General features: G+C 45.3%; 1 protein-coding gene across 5 annotated transcripts in view; it reads right to left on the reverse strand.

Annotated features, from left to right (window-relative positions):
- Positions 1-16212, reverse strand: part of DDX43 (DEAD-box helicase 43) — a 576458-nt gene that overhangs the window by 475930 nt on the left and 84316 nt on the right. For all 5 annotated transcript variants that reach the window (XM_069235691.1, XM_069235689.1, XM_069235688.1 and 2 more), the window contains exon 5: positions 9072-9153. In XM_069235691.1, the coding sequence (XP_069091792.1) occupies positions 9072-9153 (82 nt within the window). The remainder of the gene's footprint in view (positions 1-9071; positions 9154-16212) is intronic.

Consider the following 16212-nt stretch of genomic DNA (forward strand, 5'->3'; position numbering starts at 1 on the left):
CGTGCGGTAGAAAATCTGAGGTACTGGTGCGGAGGATTCTAGAGGGTAATGTCTTCTGATTGGTGGATGCTCAAGTTTGGTCCTTTTTCTTAAAATCACTCTGATAGACTGTTAAATTAAGAGGTCTAGGACCCTTAGGTTATATCTATGTCAAAACTACTTAGTTAAATGTACTGGGGCTCCCATCTCGACGATGGGGAATGATTCAAGCATGTGGATCTATGAAAGTTCCAATACTGGAGTGAGTTTAATTTTCAGATGTGTCTAGGTCTTGTGAATTTTTCTACATGGCAGCGTCCCAAAGTCCAAAAAGTGCAGCCCTCGTCATTCCAAGTGGGACGATTTTGAGAGTTGGCCAAGCTCTCATGGCCCAAATGTAAAACCAAAACCCAAAATAATCAAAAGTCCTCTTGCTTGCCATGTGATAAGATGTTTTAGTGTGCGGGGGAGAGCTGAAAGACTGTTAACCCCTTCAGTTTGGGTGGGGGCATAACCAGGCCCATACGGGTTGGTAGCCACCACCCCACCATTTTTTTTATTTTTTATTCCCTGGCATCTAGTAGACTTTATGCCCCTCCCGGGGTGTGGATCGGGGGTAACTGTCCCATCTGCCCACTAGTGGGCAGAACAAATTTGGCCCCATTTATTTGGGGTGGAGGTATGGACATACCCCGCACCCTCTTATTTTGGAAAAAAAATCTTCCATGGTCTCTGATAGGCTTTCTGCCTCCCTTGGGGGCAGATCTGGCGAACAGTAATGTGCCGACCCCCCCACCCCAACAAAATACACACACACACACACCAATCCCTGGTGCCTAAGAGGTTTCTACCCCCTGGGGGCAAATCAGCCTAACAGAAATAGGACGATTTGCCTCCAAGCGGTAGAAATGGCCTACATACAATCTGCCCCCCAAGGGAGCGAACCTTGCCTAAGGGGTCGTTCCCCACATATTAAAAAAATAATAATAATAATTATCCCTAGTGTCTAGGGGGTTAATAAATAATTATATTAGGCTGATCTCCCCCCAGGGGGCAGAAATGGCCTAAAAATAATTTGGCCCTCTGGGCAAGGGCCACTTCCCTAGTGTTAAAAAGAAAAAAGAAAAAAAAAAGAGACTCCTTGGTGTCTAGTGGGCATTTCTTCTGCCTGATCGCATCAGAAATGCTGAGAAAGACAAAGGAAATCCTTTGATGCCTTTCTCGGCCCCTCCATGTGATCGGGGGTGAAATGCAAAAGCATTCCTCCTCTGTGAGAGAACAGGGCTGATTGCAGAGGCCCCCTAACTTTTTGCCCCCATTTTTCAGTTTTTGCTGGTGTTTTCCTGACTCTGATGGTGCCCTGGGTACTGCTAACCAGTCTCAGGGCTTGTGCTCTGTGTAAAATCAGTATGCAAATTAGGCTAATTATAATTGGCTAAGTCAACCTACCTATACGTCCCTAGTATATGGTAGGGCATGTAGGTTTAGGGACCCTACCATAGGTAGTACACCCATAGGTGCACTGCTGAGGTCCCCAGTGTCATTTTAAAGGCAAGCCTGCCTTGCTGGCTGCTTTTGAATTAAAGTTACATGCAAATTCGACTTAGGAATTTAAAGTAGTTCCAAAGTCTTAAACTACCTTATTTTTACATATACGTCACCCCTAATTGTGCCCTATGTGACCCTAGGGCTGGGTGCCATGTAACTTTAAGCAGGGACCATATAAAAATAGTTTTATAAGCCCTGGTGAGGTAAAACAGCCAAATTTGTTTTCCCTCATTGTAGTGAATGGCCTCCATAGGCTAGAATGGGGAGACTTTATTTTAATTGTCCCCTTAAGTAACAGATACCACCAGTTTGGTATCAAATTGTTATAATAAATCCCACAACTTCCAGTTGTGAGATTTAATATAACTTGTTCAGGTAAAGAGTTTTAAACTTTACCTGAAAAGTTGCTAACTTCAGCCCTGTAGTGTTTTTGCTGCTTTGCTCTGATTGGCCAGCCTCTGGCAGTCTAGCCAGGCTGCCTTGATGAGCTGTGAAGTGGCCTGGCTTAACACAAAGAGATGTGCCTGGGGAAGGAGATCTTCCCTCAGCAGATGGGGAAGCAGGAAGGGAGAGGGCTGCCAAACTGGTTTGCAAAGGCAGGGAAGGACATTTGGAGCAACCCAGCAACACCCTCACATCCTGCAAACCCAGACCATTAGGTACCCCCTTGATTAGATTAGGAGAGGGCAGGAGAGGGGTGTGTTTGGGATTTTTAGCCACACCAGTGGGTGAGCTCAGCCAGATGTAACCTCCAAAAATCACTTTCAGCCATGGTGGATTTTTGAGGAATGTTGCTCCCTGGGATTGATTTTTGCCACACTTCCCAGGAAGTGATCATCACAGGGGGAGGACCCTTTCCCTGATTGGAGAACCAGAACCCTCCTGTTTTTCACCCAGGAGCAAGGATTAAACTGGCAGACCTGCACCCACACCTCAGATCCTTATCAGATTCCAACAAGGAAGAACTACAGAAGAAGGGCTGCCCTGCTGGACCCCTGGCCTGCACCTGGACACTGCCTCTGGAGGACTGCACCAGCTGCACTCTTGGGCTTCACCACAAGAAGGACTTTGCCTGGCTTCAACTGGTTCAAGGAGGGACTCCCTGTTTGCTACAGGTGAAAACTTGCTAACCAGAGTCCCCATCACCAACTCCTGAAGAAACCAACCAGCTGACTGCTGTCCAGTGGCCAAAAAGGAGTTTGGGACAGGTGCATTCTGGGAATTGCAGTCTGCACCCTCAAGGAGCATCTCAGAGCTTCCAGGAACCTTGGGGTGAACTGTGGACCTCAAAAGAACCTTAACAGAACATCTGGAAGAAGATCCAGAAGTTTGGAGAACTTTTGAAAAAAAGCTCCATAGAGGGACTGACCCACCACAGCAACTCTAGCCGGCTTGCCTCAACCGCGACCCGCCCTGACTTGCAGGTTCGTCCCGGTGAAGAAAATCCCCCAAAAAAGTGACTACGTCCGAATGTAGGAAGTTGACCGGGACCTCCCAGGCAGTGTATCCGAAGAAGGCTCCAAGGACGTCAGCTCAAGATTCAGGTTTGCCCCGGTCGAAGGATTTTCACCTAAAAAAACAACTAAGTCCGAAGGTAAAAATCTCCAGCGAGGGCTCCCGCGACACGTATCCGAGGAAGAGTTCCAGGAGGTCAGATTGGACTGGCAGGTTAATCCAGCTGAAGAAAATCTCCAGAAAAACGACGAAGTCCTAAGGTAAACTTTTGACCGAGGCCTCCTGCGGGCTGTAGCCGAGCCGGGCTCCATTGCGGTAGGCCTCAAACTTTGACTTCGCCCCGGTCGAGGTGTGACCAGATGACCAGATTGGCGCTTTTTGTTTCTATGCGCTAGAAAGCATTAATTCTTTAAAAATTCATATCTCCGGTTCCCCTTATCCGATTTTATTCGTTTTGGTGTCATTTTAAAGCTAAAAATGTTTCCTATTCTTAAAAATTGATTTAAGATTTTTAAACTGTTTCCTGTGTCTTACTTAATTACTGTTTTGTGATATTTGAATGCTTTACGCTTTGTCTCTCAAGTTAAGCCTTGTCGCTCGTTGCCAAGCTACCAAGGGTTAAGCTAGGTTTAATTTACTGAGACCTAACTGGATCTAAGTGAAGGTTAGTGGCCTACTGCTAAGTGTAGATACTTACCTGCCCTTACCAATAACCCATTTTCCAACATCCTCTGATCCGCGCTGGAAGCTGAGTTTCCAGAGCAGAGGGGCAGGCCTCTGATGTGGTCAGCGCACAATGAGGGGGAGGCGGGTAGAGAGGGGTCTTCGGGGGTGGAAGGGGAAGGGCTTCCACTTCCATCCCTGCCATGGGGGGGCAGAACCCACGGAGGGAGCGCTCCGAGCTACGGTGCCGGGACTCAATGGTTACGTCCTCGCCACAAGAGCACTGTGCCACGGGACATAACCATTACGTCCCAGTCACAGAACCAGTTAATAACTATATTACTAAAGCATGATGTGGTAGCGCACTGTCTTTTACAGACAGTAAATTCCCCCCTAACTTGCAGCTTTAATGATAGAACTATATAGTGTATTAACAATAATCTGTGAAAATTGGGTTTCAGAAAACTTTTATAATTTGCACAGTCACCAAGCAAAGTGTTCTGACTTTGTTTCATTCTATTAAAATATTTTTTTCATCACACAGAAGTAGAAAAAAAATGGTCTTTCACAGCTACTGAAATATATTTTGAAAAGTTGACTTAGTTATATAAATGTTGTGTTAGGAAAAACCTGATCCCAAAAGCCTTTAATTTCATATAGGTCAGATGGTTCACCTTACAAAATCCTGGAACTCTGCAGTCACAAGGAAAAGTATTTGCACTGCAAGAAGACAAACTGACTTTTGACCTCTGTCTCTGAACACAGAGCAAATTTTTCGAGCCCTGGTTGGGACGACGGTTGCGACTTGTGGTAGGACAGGCCTAGTCACCTACAAACATAAGTACTGTCATCCTTAAACCGCAGTCTTTCCTAGAGCAAGAGTCAAACTACGATGGAGTCTCTTGCGGAACTCGTACAAGTGTATGCCAGACACTGCAGCTTTCCATGGCAAGAGATTATGGAAGGCTGCATATCCCTATATGCTGACAACATGCTCTTTTTCTTACACATGCTTGGCAAGACACTTCCACGGTTGATGGAAATACTCAAGATATATGGCAATGCCTCAGTGTAAACCGGGGGAAGTTAGTTCTGGTGCCCTTTCAGTGTGCAGAACTGGGAGGGGAGCTTAGTTCCTGGCTGTAAGTGGCAGGCAACCAGTTCCGGTATTTGGGCGTGACAATGGTCCTCACTGAACACGGCTACTGGGAGCTCAACGTTGCTCCATTGGTGGCCAGAACGCGGAGAGACTTGGGAAGTGGTCAACGCTGCCCCTCTCAACCGCAGGCAGGGGCGCTCTCTCTAAAATGTTGGCCCTCCACAGGTTTCTATACGTATTCCAACATTACTCCTACCACTGCCACCAGGTTTCTTTGTAGATCTCCAGCTTCTTGGGTCTGGCAGGACTCATAGGGTCTCCTTCGTGAACTGCAGATCCTCCCCATTTCAGGCAGGCCTGGCCAACATGAAGTTGTACTACTGGGCGTCCCAGTTACTTAATATCAATGACTGGTTCTGGGCCAATAGAGATGACCCGACACATAGGCTAGAACTGCAACTGCTCTGTTTGTATGGGGTGACCCCATTCTTCTACAGCAGGTCGCCCCCTCAATCTTTGCCATCCCTTAGTAATGCTCCTCTCCAGTGCTGGTATCTGACACCCGCCACATAAAGTGATATGGCAGGTTCACTGGAGCAACCCCTCTACAGCACAGGACCTGGCTGTCCAAGTCTGCCAGATTGGCGTGCTTCGGCACCTGGTACCTCACCTGCATCTCAATGCTGAGAGACATCTGGCCTGGGGGGCATATGAAATCCTTCCAAAAGCGCAAAGCGGAGTTCAGCTTACACACCTCCCAGTTCTACAAATATCTCCAGTTATGATATGGCCATGATAAACACAAGACGCAGGTTAGCTCCTGCCCCAAATTCAGCCCTTTTGAGTGTAAACCGGTTACTAATGAACTGGGTACGAAAGGCATCTCACGCTTGTACAAACACTATTGGCTAATACGCCAGACCCACACCAGACCCCTTACTAACTCTCAGAAACAGATGGGAAGAGGATGTGGGCACCCCAGAAAATGACGAATAGATGGATGGATGGAGATGAAGATGGCCCCATGTGAGCTGACTATCTCCATGTGCCTGTTTCTGATCCAAATCAGAATTTTGAAATAAAATGTATTATCATTATTGGAGCATAGGACGTGCTCCTGAACCAGAGAGTCTCTGTTGTCATTACTCCCCAGGCTCCTTATACCATGTGCTGTTGGAGTGTCCGGTGGGGAGGAGATACTGACAGGGATCAACAACAGGACGGGAGGGGTCACTGGCCAGAGCTAGATCACAAAGTTATACTGTTTGGGACCGTAAACAAATTGGGTGCGCCCGCACCACAAACATCCTCCGAGCCATAGCACACCTGGTAGCCAAGCGAGATCTAGCCCGACACTTGAGAGGCACATCAGCCCCCACCATGCCATGGGTGAAAATGGGGCATGGATTACTGTGCCGTGTTGCGAAATTGGTAAACCAAGTACTCGGGGGTCCCCCACAAGTACAATTGCATCTGGGCACCCTGGAAGAGTAGTGTTGTCGGCACTGATTGAATGCTTCCTGGGGACAATGGGAGGTGCACTTCGTCCCCAAGTCGGTGCAAACTAATATCTTCCCTCTACCCAGTTTCTTTCGCCCATCTGTGGGAGCTATTTTGTACCTTTGTAGATATGATTTGCTGCTCCTCACCTGGAACACTGATAATGTGCTGCAATAAGTTTTCTTTACTCATCTTTCTGTGTGTTGCGGCAGAGCAGCTGGGGCTACATACATGACTGCTTTGTCAATCTTTTGTTTTGGCTCCTATAGGTACAGCTTGAATGTTATCAGACACTGAACTTTCAAGCAGCCAGGTTTCTGTGAGAAGGAGTGCATCAGCCTCTCCTCTTCCAGAACAGAGAATAACTCCAGTTTGTGGTGAGTCAGTGATCTGCCATTGATCAAAAACATATGCCACACTTCACATTTCTTCATTTCCTCAAGGTGCCCATCATGCCAATTGCAGGAGTATGAGCGGTTCTTTCACTTGAGCCCCACGTATACGAGGTCAATGGGGTGCAGGAAAGTTTTGGGGTTGCCAGACGAGCTTGCAATTGCTGAGAGGAGTATCAAGTCATACCTGTATTCAAGATGGCAGAATCCCTGGCCCCTGGTCGGGCACAGATGGGCTTGCCTTTGATGCACCAGCAGCATCCGATACATGCTGTGTGATGAAAAAATATCTAGAGCGCAGCCACACTGGCGTCTCTAGTCAAAGTGAGATCATGCAGTTCAGACAGCAAAAATACCAATAGCTTTGTCCCTCAGCCCCCTTCAACAAGTAAACTTTTAAAAGTATTAAAGACTTAAAAAAGTTTTAAAAAACAAACTTTTGTTGCAAAGAAATGCCTCGTAGATGAGTGTGTAGCACCTTCCTAGGTTAATCTAACCTGTGTCTGCAATATTTAATCCTACCACTTTTCCTTTGTCCCGAAAGTTCACCTCTTGGCAACAGTTTGTGGTGTTTCTAGTCTATAGGGGCAACCCAAACTGCAGATCACTGCTCCTCACAGTCACCCTCTTGCCGTCCGTGAGGGGAGATCCTCAATCAGTCTTCTCCCAAACTACAAACCCAACACCCTTGACTCATGCCCTGACTGGTAGAAGCAAAAAAAATATATATTACTTTGCTGCCCTAATAAGTAGAAGCTAAACATGCAAGTTTTTTGCTGCTTAATGGCACCATTGGGTACTACCTTTTGTCCACACTGTGTACATTTATGTCCACTTTAAACATCAAATAATAAACAATATGAAGACATCACTGGGTCAAACCTTTGTCAATATTTGATCAGTGCGTCTGTGGTTTCATTCACCCACACTTGTTTGCTAATGTGAGACATCAGGTTACTGGTTGAGGGGGTGAAACCCTACTCAAGGACCAACTATAATTCTTGTCAAGGCAAATCACAAAGAAACCCCAAATTAACCTACACTTAACCCTATGGTAGCTTGGCAGAAGAGCAGTTGGGCTTAACTTAGAGACCATGTGTAAAGTATTTATGTAGCACACAAACAGCAAAAACTTGAACACAAGAACAATCTCACACCAATTTAGAAAAAGAGTGTAAAAACGTAATGTAATAAATTACTTGACACCAAAATGACAAAACAAATTAGTAGAACTGGGGATATGCAATAAAGTTTCAATAAAAATAGTGCTCAAAAGCAGAACGTGCCAACTCTTATAAGCTGGTCACGCCGCACCAATGGGAGAAGGCAGAAGACAACAGGACAAACTGTGGGATGAGAACAAGCACTAAAAATGGCTTCCTACCACACTGCAACCTAATATCCTTTTTCAGGGTTCACAGTTGAGAGAGAAGCAAGTATTCAGGAAGCTAGACTCCAAACTAAGGAACAGGTCCAAAGGTACCTCACAGAAAAGCTATAAAAGACAGATACAGGTATGTGCAGGGCAGCCTCACAAGCCTACAACAACCCATGTGTTACACAGGAGACATTAGGGAAACACCATAGAACGAAAGACCGAAGAGAAATGAACTGGACCACCACTGTATAACACAAGGCATACCACTTCCCCATCCCTACTAGAACTGAGACACAGTCACTTGGAATGTATACAAAATAATAGGATGGAGTACAAGTGTGCCTTCACTTAGGGCCCTCCTGGTGAGAACTTGAATTTTGCAGCATAAAAACTGAGGAAACTGACCAGTGTATAAAAAGTGCTGCTACGCTGTAATTAGTGTGCCTTTAAACTGGGTAATATTAACATCAGCTGTTTGTAGTGTTTACAAACTGCAAAGGTGAGTATAAAGTGAGGTATTATATTTGTTAAAATTGCAGGTGTTAACGCAAGGGCCCACTAAAAGCATATAAGGTTTTCAGGGATACACTGGCACGATCCAGTAAAAATGATAGTGGACATTCTGGTGCTGCTTTGTAGTTGCCCATTACAACCCATATAAGCTCTTCTGTAAAGTTCTGAAACTGCCATTCTGAAAATGCATTAGCCCGGACTATACCGATCTAAAACAATTCTCCTGGTCTGCATCACTTGTAACTTTCTGTTTTTTGAATGGATGTACTTTTAAGCTTATACATTAAAAGAGCCAATAGGTCCAACGTAGAACTGAAAAGGAAAGCTAGACTATCAGCTTTGCATGAAGCAAAGTGCATGCTGCAGAAAAAGGAGGGAAAACAGCAGATGTACAGCCTATATATTTTGAGTTTTAGGCTGGTGATAAAGTTACAATTTATAACATCATATACCATAGTGCAACTTTGCCGACAGCAGAAGTGGGAGAACAAGACCGGGTATCCCATTTCCATAGGGATAGGTATATTTTCCAGAATATATTTACCTCCACTTCGAAACTTCTTCTTGTGTTAGGGAGGCAACTGTTTGGGCTTCCTTGTAGAACTGCTTTTCAATTGGAGGTAGGTCTTAGAATAAATAGCAAATTAAAATAATGTAACACGTGCATATTATACATATACAAGGCATATTTAAAGAAAAAAGTAGATACTTCTAAACATTGTTAATGTACTCAAGCTATTGTTAAGCGTATGTTTTAGAAAAAATATAATTGATAAAAATCAAAGTTTTCTTTATCACACATCACAATACATTTAATTGACAAAATAGTTACTCCGAGAAGAGCTGAGTAGTGAAGATTAAGTTACTTACCTTCGGTAATGTTTTTGTTGGTTAAAAGACACACACAGCCCTGGAGTGTTCAGAGCTCAGCCATGGCACGCTCACTGGGCCTTTCGGCACCAGTCTGGCAACCCACCTGAACAACTCTGTCCTTTTCACCGATATGCCAGGGGCTGGGCATATCAACAGCATCAGGCCCACCACGCACACAACAGGCCTCCCTGCCCTTATGTGATGGAGGTCATGAACCCAACACACAACTACCAGCCCATTAGGGGCAGGTACGTCCCACTTCCACAGCCCGTCTGGCAACAGCCTAAAACCTTTTAGTGCACCCTTAGCTGCACAGAGCCACCCATTAGCAATCAGGGTTGTCCCTCACCTTCTGGGGTTGCGAAGCATTAGATCCAAAAGGTGGGTCCTTCTTATTTTTCAACAGAGCTATGCCCTGCCTTTCCTTTTCAACCTACCGCAAATGCCACCTACATCAGTGCAGCTTCTGTAGGACCATCTCTCTGTTTTGTGCTATCGGTGCAGGCTCTTCTGGCCAAAAGAGCCACAGAAAGGATATCAGCCTCAAAAGCAGGGAATTAGTTATGCCCGCTATTTCTTTGTGCTGAAGAAACATGGAGGTCTTTACCCTATTTTGAATCTGCACACTCTCTGGATCCCATCCCCTTAACCCCTGGATGATGGAGTTGAACCAGCAGGATACTAAATTTGACACCTCTGTTCTGCAGGCCCACAGACACTACCTGCATTGGAGTGTGGGCCACAGCCACTTGGGTGTTTACAGAGGTGATGGCAGCCGCCAACGCCCATCTCTGGAGGTCAAGGGTACAAGTCTTTCCCAACCTCAACGACTGGTTGTTGAAGGCATGCTCACGTCTGTCAACCGCAGACCACATACAGACGATGGCAAACCTCTAAATATTGTTAGAGTACTACATCAACTTGCCGATGTCTCAAGCTGGTTCAGTTCTCACAGCCAACATCATTGCCATGTGATATTGCAACAATCAGGGCAAGGAGGGGTCTTCAGTCAGGAGCCTGAAGGCTCTGTCCTTCTGCAACCAGCTGAATTGTAAGGGCATTTCGTTAGTGGCACATCACCTGGCAGTATCATTAAAACGCAGGGGAGGCAAACGAACGCCACCCGGATTACGAATGGCATTTACACACGGAGGTGTTGCACAGGTCTTCTAACAATGGGGAGAACCCTGGCTTGATCTCTTTGCAGCAGTTGAGAATGCTCTCCGTCAGAGATGCACTCCACGTGCATCGGAGCATGGCCCACTAAATCTCCTGCCCCGAGTTCTCAAGAGCTGCAGGAACAACCAGGTCCAATCATCCTAGTGGCTCTGGATTGGGCCAGGAGAGTGTGGTACCTGGAACTTTCGTGCCTGAGCATGTGTCCTCCAAAGTTGCCATTTCAGGAAGATCTTCTGTTGCAGCAGCAGGACTGGGAGTCCTGAACCCAGGCATGTACAACCTGCACCTCTATGCATCGAAAATGAGAAGCAACAATTAATCTCTCTTCATCTCCCTCCTGAAGTCCTTGAGGTCATGCTGGCAGCCAGGCACCCATCCACCAAATCTGCATATGCCAGGTGCTGGGATAAGTTCATGCTTTGGGGCGTTGCCCACCGGATGGACATGTTGCAGGCCAAACTGTCCGGTGTACTGCACTGTGTAAGTTTACCTGGCTGCCCTTTAGGCCTTTTTACGTTTGCCAGACTAGCCTTCATTGTTCAAATCACCCGCTGGGATGCTTTTTCTTAGAGGCTTACAAAACGTTTCTGCCCTCTGTGATGCCATAGTGGAACATACGTTCATACGAACATCAGCAAGCTTTGCAAGGATCAGGCTGCACTGATCCAGCCTGCTTCTACCATCTTTTTTTGCTGACAAACTTCTGTTAGTCTCTACCAGAGTTCCTACCAAAGGTGGTGATGCCTTTTCACATCGGACAAGCAATCCCTCTTTAAACCTTCTTTGCTCCACCTCATCCCTCAAAAGGGAAGAATGACTGTTTGCATCTCAAAGAGAGTGCTGAGCTTTTTCACTGATTGGAGGATCAGCTAGCACTCCGCCGCTAAGGGGGAAATACCATTAAAACTGAGATAAATGTTTTTAGCATCTGTTTGTAGGTACTGTGTTTAGGTACTGTATTTTTAGTTAAGGAATTCATTTTCTAAATTTTTCTCTTTTACACAGTTTTTTTTGGCTGCTTAGCACTGAGAATGAAGGGGGAGTGGGAAAAATGTGACGGAGCTCAGGAGCATTGATTACAGCATACTCCTACCATAGAGATGCCAGTTAGGTCGGCGCTCTAGCGGTTGAATTGTCCTCAGCCTTAAATTACAGCTGATACGCTTATCGGGTGCGCCATAGGCAAGCCCGTCTGTGCCCAAAGTGGACCAGGGGCAAAGCACCCCGTCTAATTTTTGTTTTTATTTTTTTTACAAGTCAGGTACAATTTTCCTCCCATCAGCTACAAACTGAGACCATCAACCCTCTTACACTGCTGCCCTCCTCTAGACATAGAAAGTGAGGGACTGTCTTGCTCAAAGCGCAGCATCTCCCTGTTCACAGCCAAAGAGTTTAGAATGGCCTATGAAAACTAGGACTGGAAGGGGTTCCTGTTTTTACCTGTAAGTCCCCTCCTTGTCATAAAATAGAGCTTTCTATGCTGACAGAGGAAGAACTGCCAGAAGTCATTTTCCCTACGGAAACTTGGCTTCATGAGAACCCCACTTTTGACATTAACCAAACACTCCCGACAGTACTATCTGTGCAGGAAAGAGAGTAAATAGAGAGGGTGAGGGCACTGCAATAATAAAAAATAAGAAAATCCTATACATGCGCGTCCAACTCCCTACCCATTTCCTGAATGTAAGAATCTCACATTCAAAATAAGTATGTCACCCACATGTACATTCTCAGGATTAATAATGTACAGACCTCCTGGGCCCTATTCTAAATTTGGTAAGGCCCTCAAGATATTTTGGCTAGCCTGACAATCGAAAAGTAAAATATCACCCTTCTGGGGGGCCTCAACATACAGTTTGGTGAGATCAACAACTCATTTGTAGTAGGGATAATTCATGCGCTTGGTGCTATTCAACTCACGCAAAGAGTTGAAAGCCCTACACACATTAAAAAGGACAACTCCTTCACCTGTTTTTGAAGCAGGTACCATAAATCAGGGTAAAAAGTACACATCCTATGCCATGGACAGCCCATTTCTTAATCCCTTTTACGCTTGACAGATATGCACCCACGGCTGGGACTAAACATACCCCAAGAACCAATCGTAGATGGTCTAAGCTGACTACAGTGTAATGGCCTCCGTCCCTAGACTCAACCACACCTACACTACAAGGAAACCCTGATTCAGACAACATTAAAAATTCAAAATAGTGGATCACAGTCTCTGCACAACAATATTTCATTAACAAAGATCAAAAGAGACCAAAAAGAAAAATCTGCACTCGTTTACCTCACATCTTCTTCATTTGAAAAATGAATGTAAAAACTTGACAGAAAATGGAGGGAAAAAAATGATGACAACCACCTTAAAACAGCACATTGGTTTGAAATATAGGTAATATCACACAAATTAATAAGGCCCAAGTGTCTTACTACAAAACTAAAAGAAGCCAGGCACTGAACGCCCCTAGGGAACTGTTTAAGATTATGAAATCCCCTCCAAAATCTGGAAAAACTCTTCTCACCCCTTCTACAGCACACTGCAATGAACTGGAAGCTTTCTTTGAGAACAAAACATACAATATCTATCAGTCTCTACCAAAGAACAGAATCTTAAATGCGGAAACACCAGAGAAGAATGTATCTCACATTGGCCTGCCATTCCTTCTGCTACCCTGGTGTCCTTCCCTTGAAATGTGAGGAGCCCTCAGCCCCACACTTTTTTCTTTTTAAATCTCTTTATTAATTTTCCATATGCAACACTGAACATCGACATCTGACATGAGCCACTATATGCCATCTTATATGTAATAAAGATACAGCATGAGGGGGGGAAGGGTCATCAGCTATAGAAGATCAGAGTGCTTCAGCCTCAGTTAATGAAATGTGCAACATCCATATACAGAGCTAAATTTCAAAAGAGGCAGGATAACCCCATCAACTCAACCTTCATGTAATATATTAATAGAAGGTACAAACGTCCCGTGGACCATGCCTATTTCCTGTGTAGTATGTATATTAAACAGCATTTTATCAACATCCTGTGCATGAAGGATATTGTTGCATTTATTGCATTATTTTCTGTCTGCTTGTATGTTCAGTTGGTGACCAGTCACTCTTGGGTATGTGACACCATGACTCCCCAGGGGCCCACTACGCCTGGAGCACTCACTCATGATCCTGGCCCCTCGTACCCACCTACTATTTGCAATTTCAGCTAAAGTAGTGATATTTGGTTGTATTACCTAATATTTGCAGCGCTACCGTAACGAAATCAAGGAAGGTGAACGTCATCTTTGGCTTCGATTAAGGTTATGAAATTATCCCAAAAGACAGAGTCCCTTAATCATTATGCCCCGGTCATTGAGAGAGTGAAGTGTGTGTGCTTCTGCCATCGCCCACTTCACTCAGCCAGCGGCGCGTGGTTGGTGCGCCAAGTGCTTTCCACTGCATTGCTATGAGGCATTTGGATAACACAAATGCTAGATCTACACACATATGTATTTGCCTATCTTTTTTTGACCTGGGACGTATACCTAGCAGGCAGGATTCCGGCGTAGTAAGTAATGTATGACCGACCAATTCCCCTGTCAAGGAGGTAATATGCCAGGTCCTCTGTATGGGTGGGCAAGTCCATATCATGTGGTAGAAATTGGCATCAAGTTCCCAACAAAGCAGGCAGACCTAATTAGTGTGAGGGAAACATGCAATGAAGGCAGTGAGGGGAAAGGTAGGTTTGGTGCAAATAATTAAATTGAGTGAAGCAAAATCTGGAGTTTCGCGACACCTCCCTTGTCATTTGAGTCGCTGTGGACCATGCAGGTTGCAGTGGTGGTTCACGGAGGACCCCATCCCATCGCACCCGAACCACCGCCTGGTCCAAGTTGAGGCTCCTCAGGAGGGAGAAATACAATTGGGATAAAATGTTGTTAAGCCCTATGAAGGACAATATGGTATTTAGTGTGGGCAAGGACAGGGGTTCTGCATCTCTGCTTCGCCAGCCGTTATATATTAGTTGTTTCAGCACGCAGTAAGTTAGAAATCACCTTGGACCTGTACCGTAAGTTTAATCTATTTCCGTGTACATCATAATGTAACCTTCCTTGAATAGGTCACCTATGGTGTGGATTCCCAGTTCTAACCATGGTTCTAAAGTGTGCTGTAGTTTCCTTGTGCCTGGTATAGCTGGCAGTGGAATCTTAGGTGAGTAAGGTGGAATTAAATCTTTCCTGTGTGCGTAACTATTCCAACAGGTGTGAGCCACTTCCATCATATTATTTCCACGCAAGAGACGAATTGTGTGATCCTTTAACCATGCAAGTGTGCTGACCCTGCCCAGACTGTTCTGTACTGCTAAGGTCTCCATATTTGGGGGAATCTTTAACCATTGAAGTGGCCACTGTGGTTGCGCTGCTGCATAATTCAACTCGTAATTTGGCATGCCTAGGCCCCCCTTCGCTAGAGACTGATAACTGACAGTGAGCGTGACTCGCCGACGACCATTTCCAAACATTAAACTTAGCATCAAGCCATTCAAGGTTCTAAAGAAGGAGCGAGGTATTACCAACAGAAGTGCAGTAAAGAAATACAGCAGTCTGGAGAATATTATCATCTTCGCGATAGCCATTCGTCCGAAGGGCGACAGTGACCCCCAAAATAGTAAGGATCCCTTAATCGCATGCATTGCGCATCCCAGATTAAACTCCAATAAATCTTCTTTAGTGTGATAGATTTGGATGCCAAGATACTTAAAAGTGGAGTGACACCATTGTAGCCTCTGGAGCGAGAGAGCAGGCCACAAGTTTTCCGGTACTGGGGTCAGCAGGAACACATGATTTTGACCAATTTACATGCAATCAGGAGAGATCCCCAGAATGATCTAGTAATTGTACAAGTTCCGGCAGGGATGATGTACATTTATGTAAATATATATTAACGCATCGTCAGCGTAAAGGGAGACTATATGTTGTCTGCCACTGTCAGATATCCCCCCCATTGTTGCGCTCATGATCGAAGCTGAGCCGCTAGTGGTTCAAATGCCATTGCAAATAACAGCGGTGACAAGGGGCACCCCTGTCTGGTGCCACGACAAATAGGGAAACATTGGGAAACGATTTGGCCTGTTTTAACGCGTGCAGTGGGGCTGGAATACAATATACTAATCCATCTTAAGAAGCCCTGCCCAAACCTATTTTGCGCAAAGCTTCTTTTAGGAAAGGCCACCTTAGGGTATCAAAGGCCATTTTCCCCTTCTGGAGTGTTTGTCATTAACTGTAAGCGTCATCTAATATTTATGAAGGTGTTCTGTCCTCGAATGAAACCGGATTGGTCCTCATGGACCAAGTGTGTCATCAACAGAAGCAACAGGTTTGCAAGGACCTTGCCTAATAACTTGCAATCCACATTAAGCAGTGACAAAGGGCTATAAGATCTTACATCTAGGGGGGGTTTCGCCTGATTTGGGTAAAACCACAATCAGTGCTTCACATTGTGAGTGTGAGTTGCCCCGCGTTTGTGCTTCACGAAGCACTTCCAGGAATGGTTTAGTTAATTGCTTAGCGAACATTGCATATTATTCCACCGGTAGCACATCCATGCCGAGAGTCTTATTACGGGCCAATTGACGCAAAGCT

The sequence above is a fragment of the Pleurodeles waltl genome, chromosome 5 (genome assembly GCF_031143425.1).
Source record: "Pleurodeles waltl isolate 20211129_DDA chromosome 5, aPleWal1.hap1.20221129, whole genome shotgun sequence".
In the NCBI taxonomy this organism is placed as follows: domain Eukaryota; kingdom Metazoa; phylum Chordata; class Amphibia; order Caudata; family Salamandridae; genus Pleurodeles; species Pleurodeles waltl.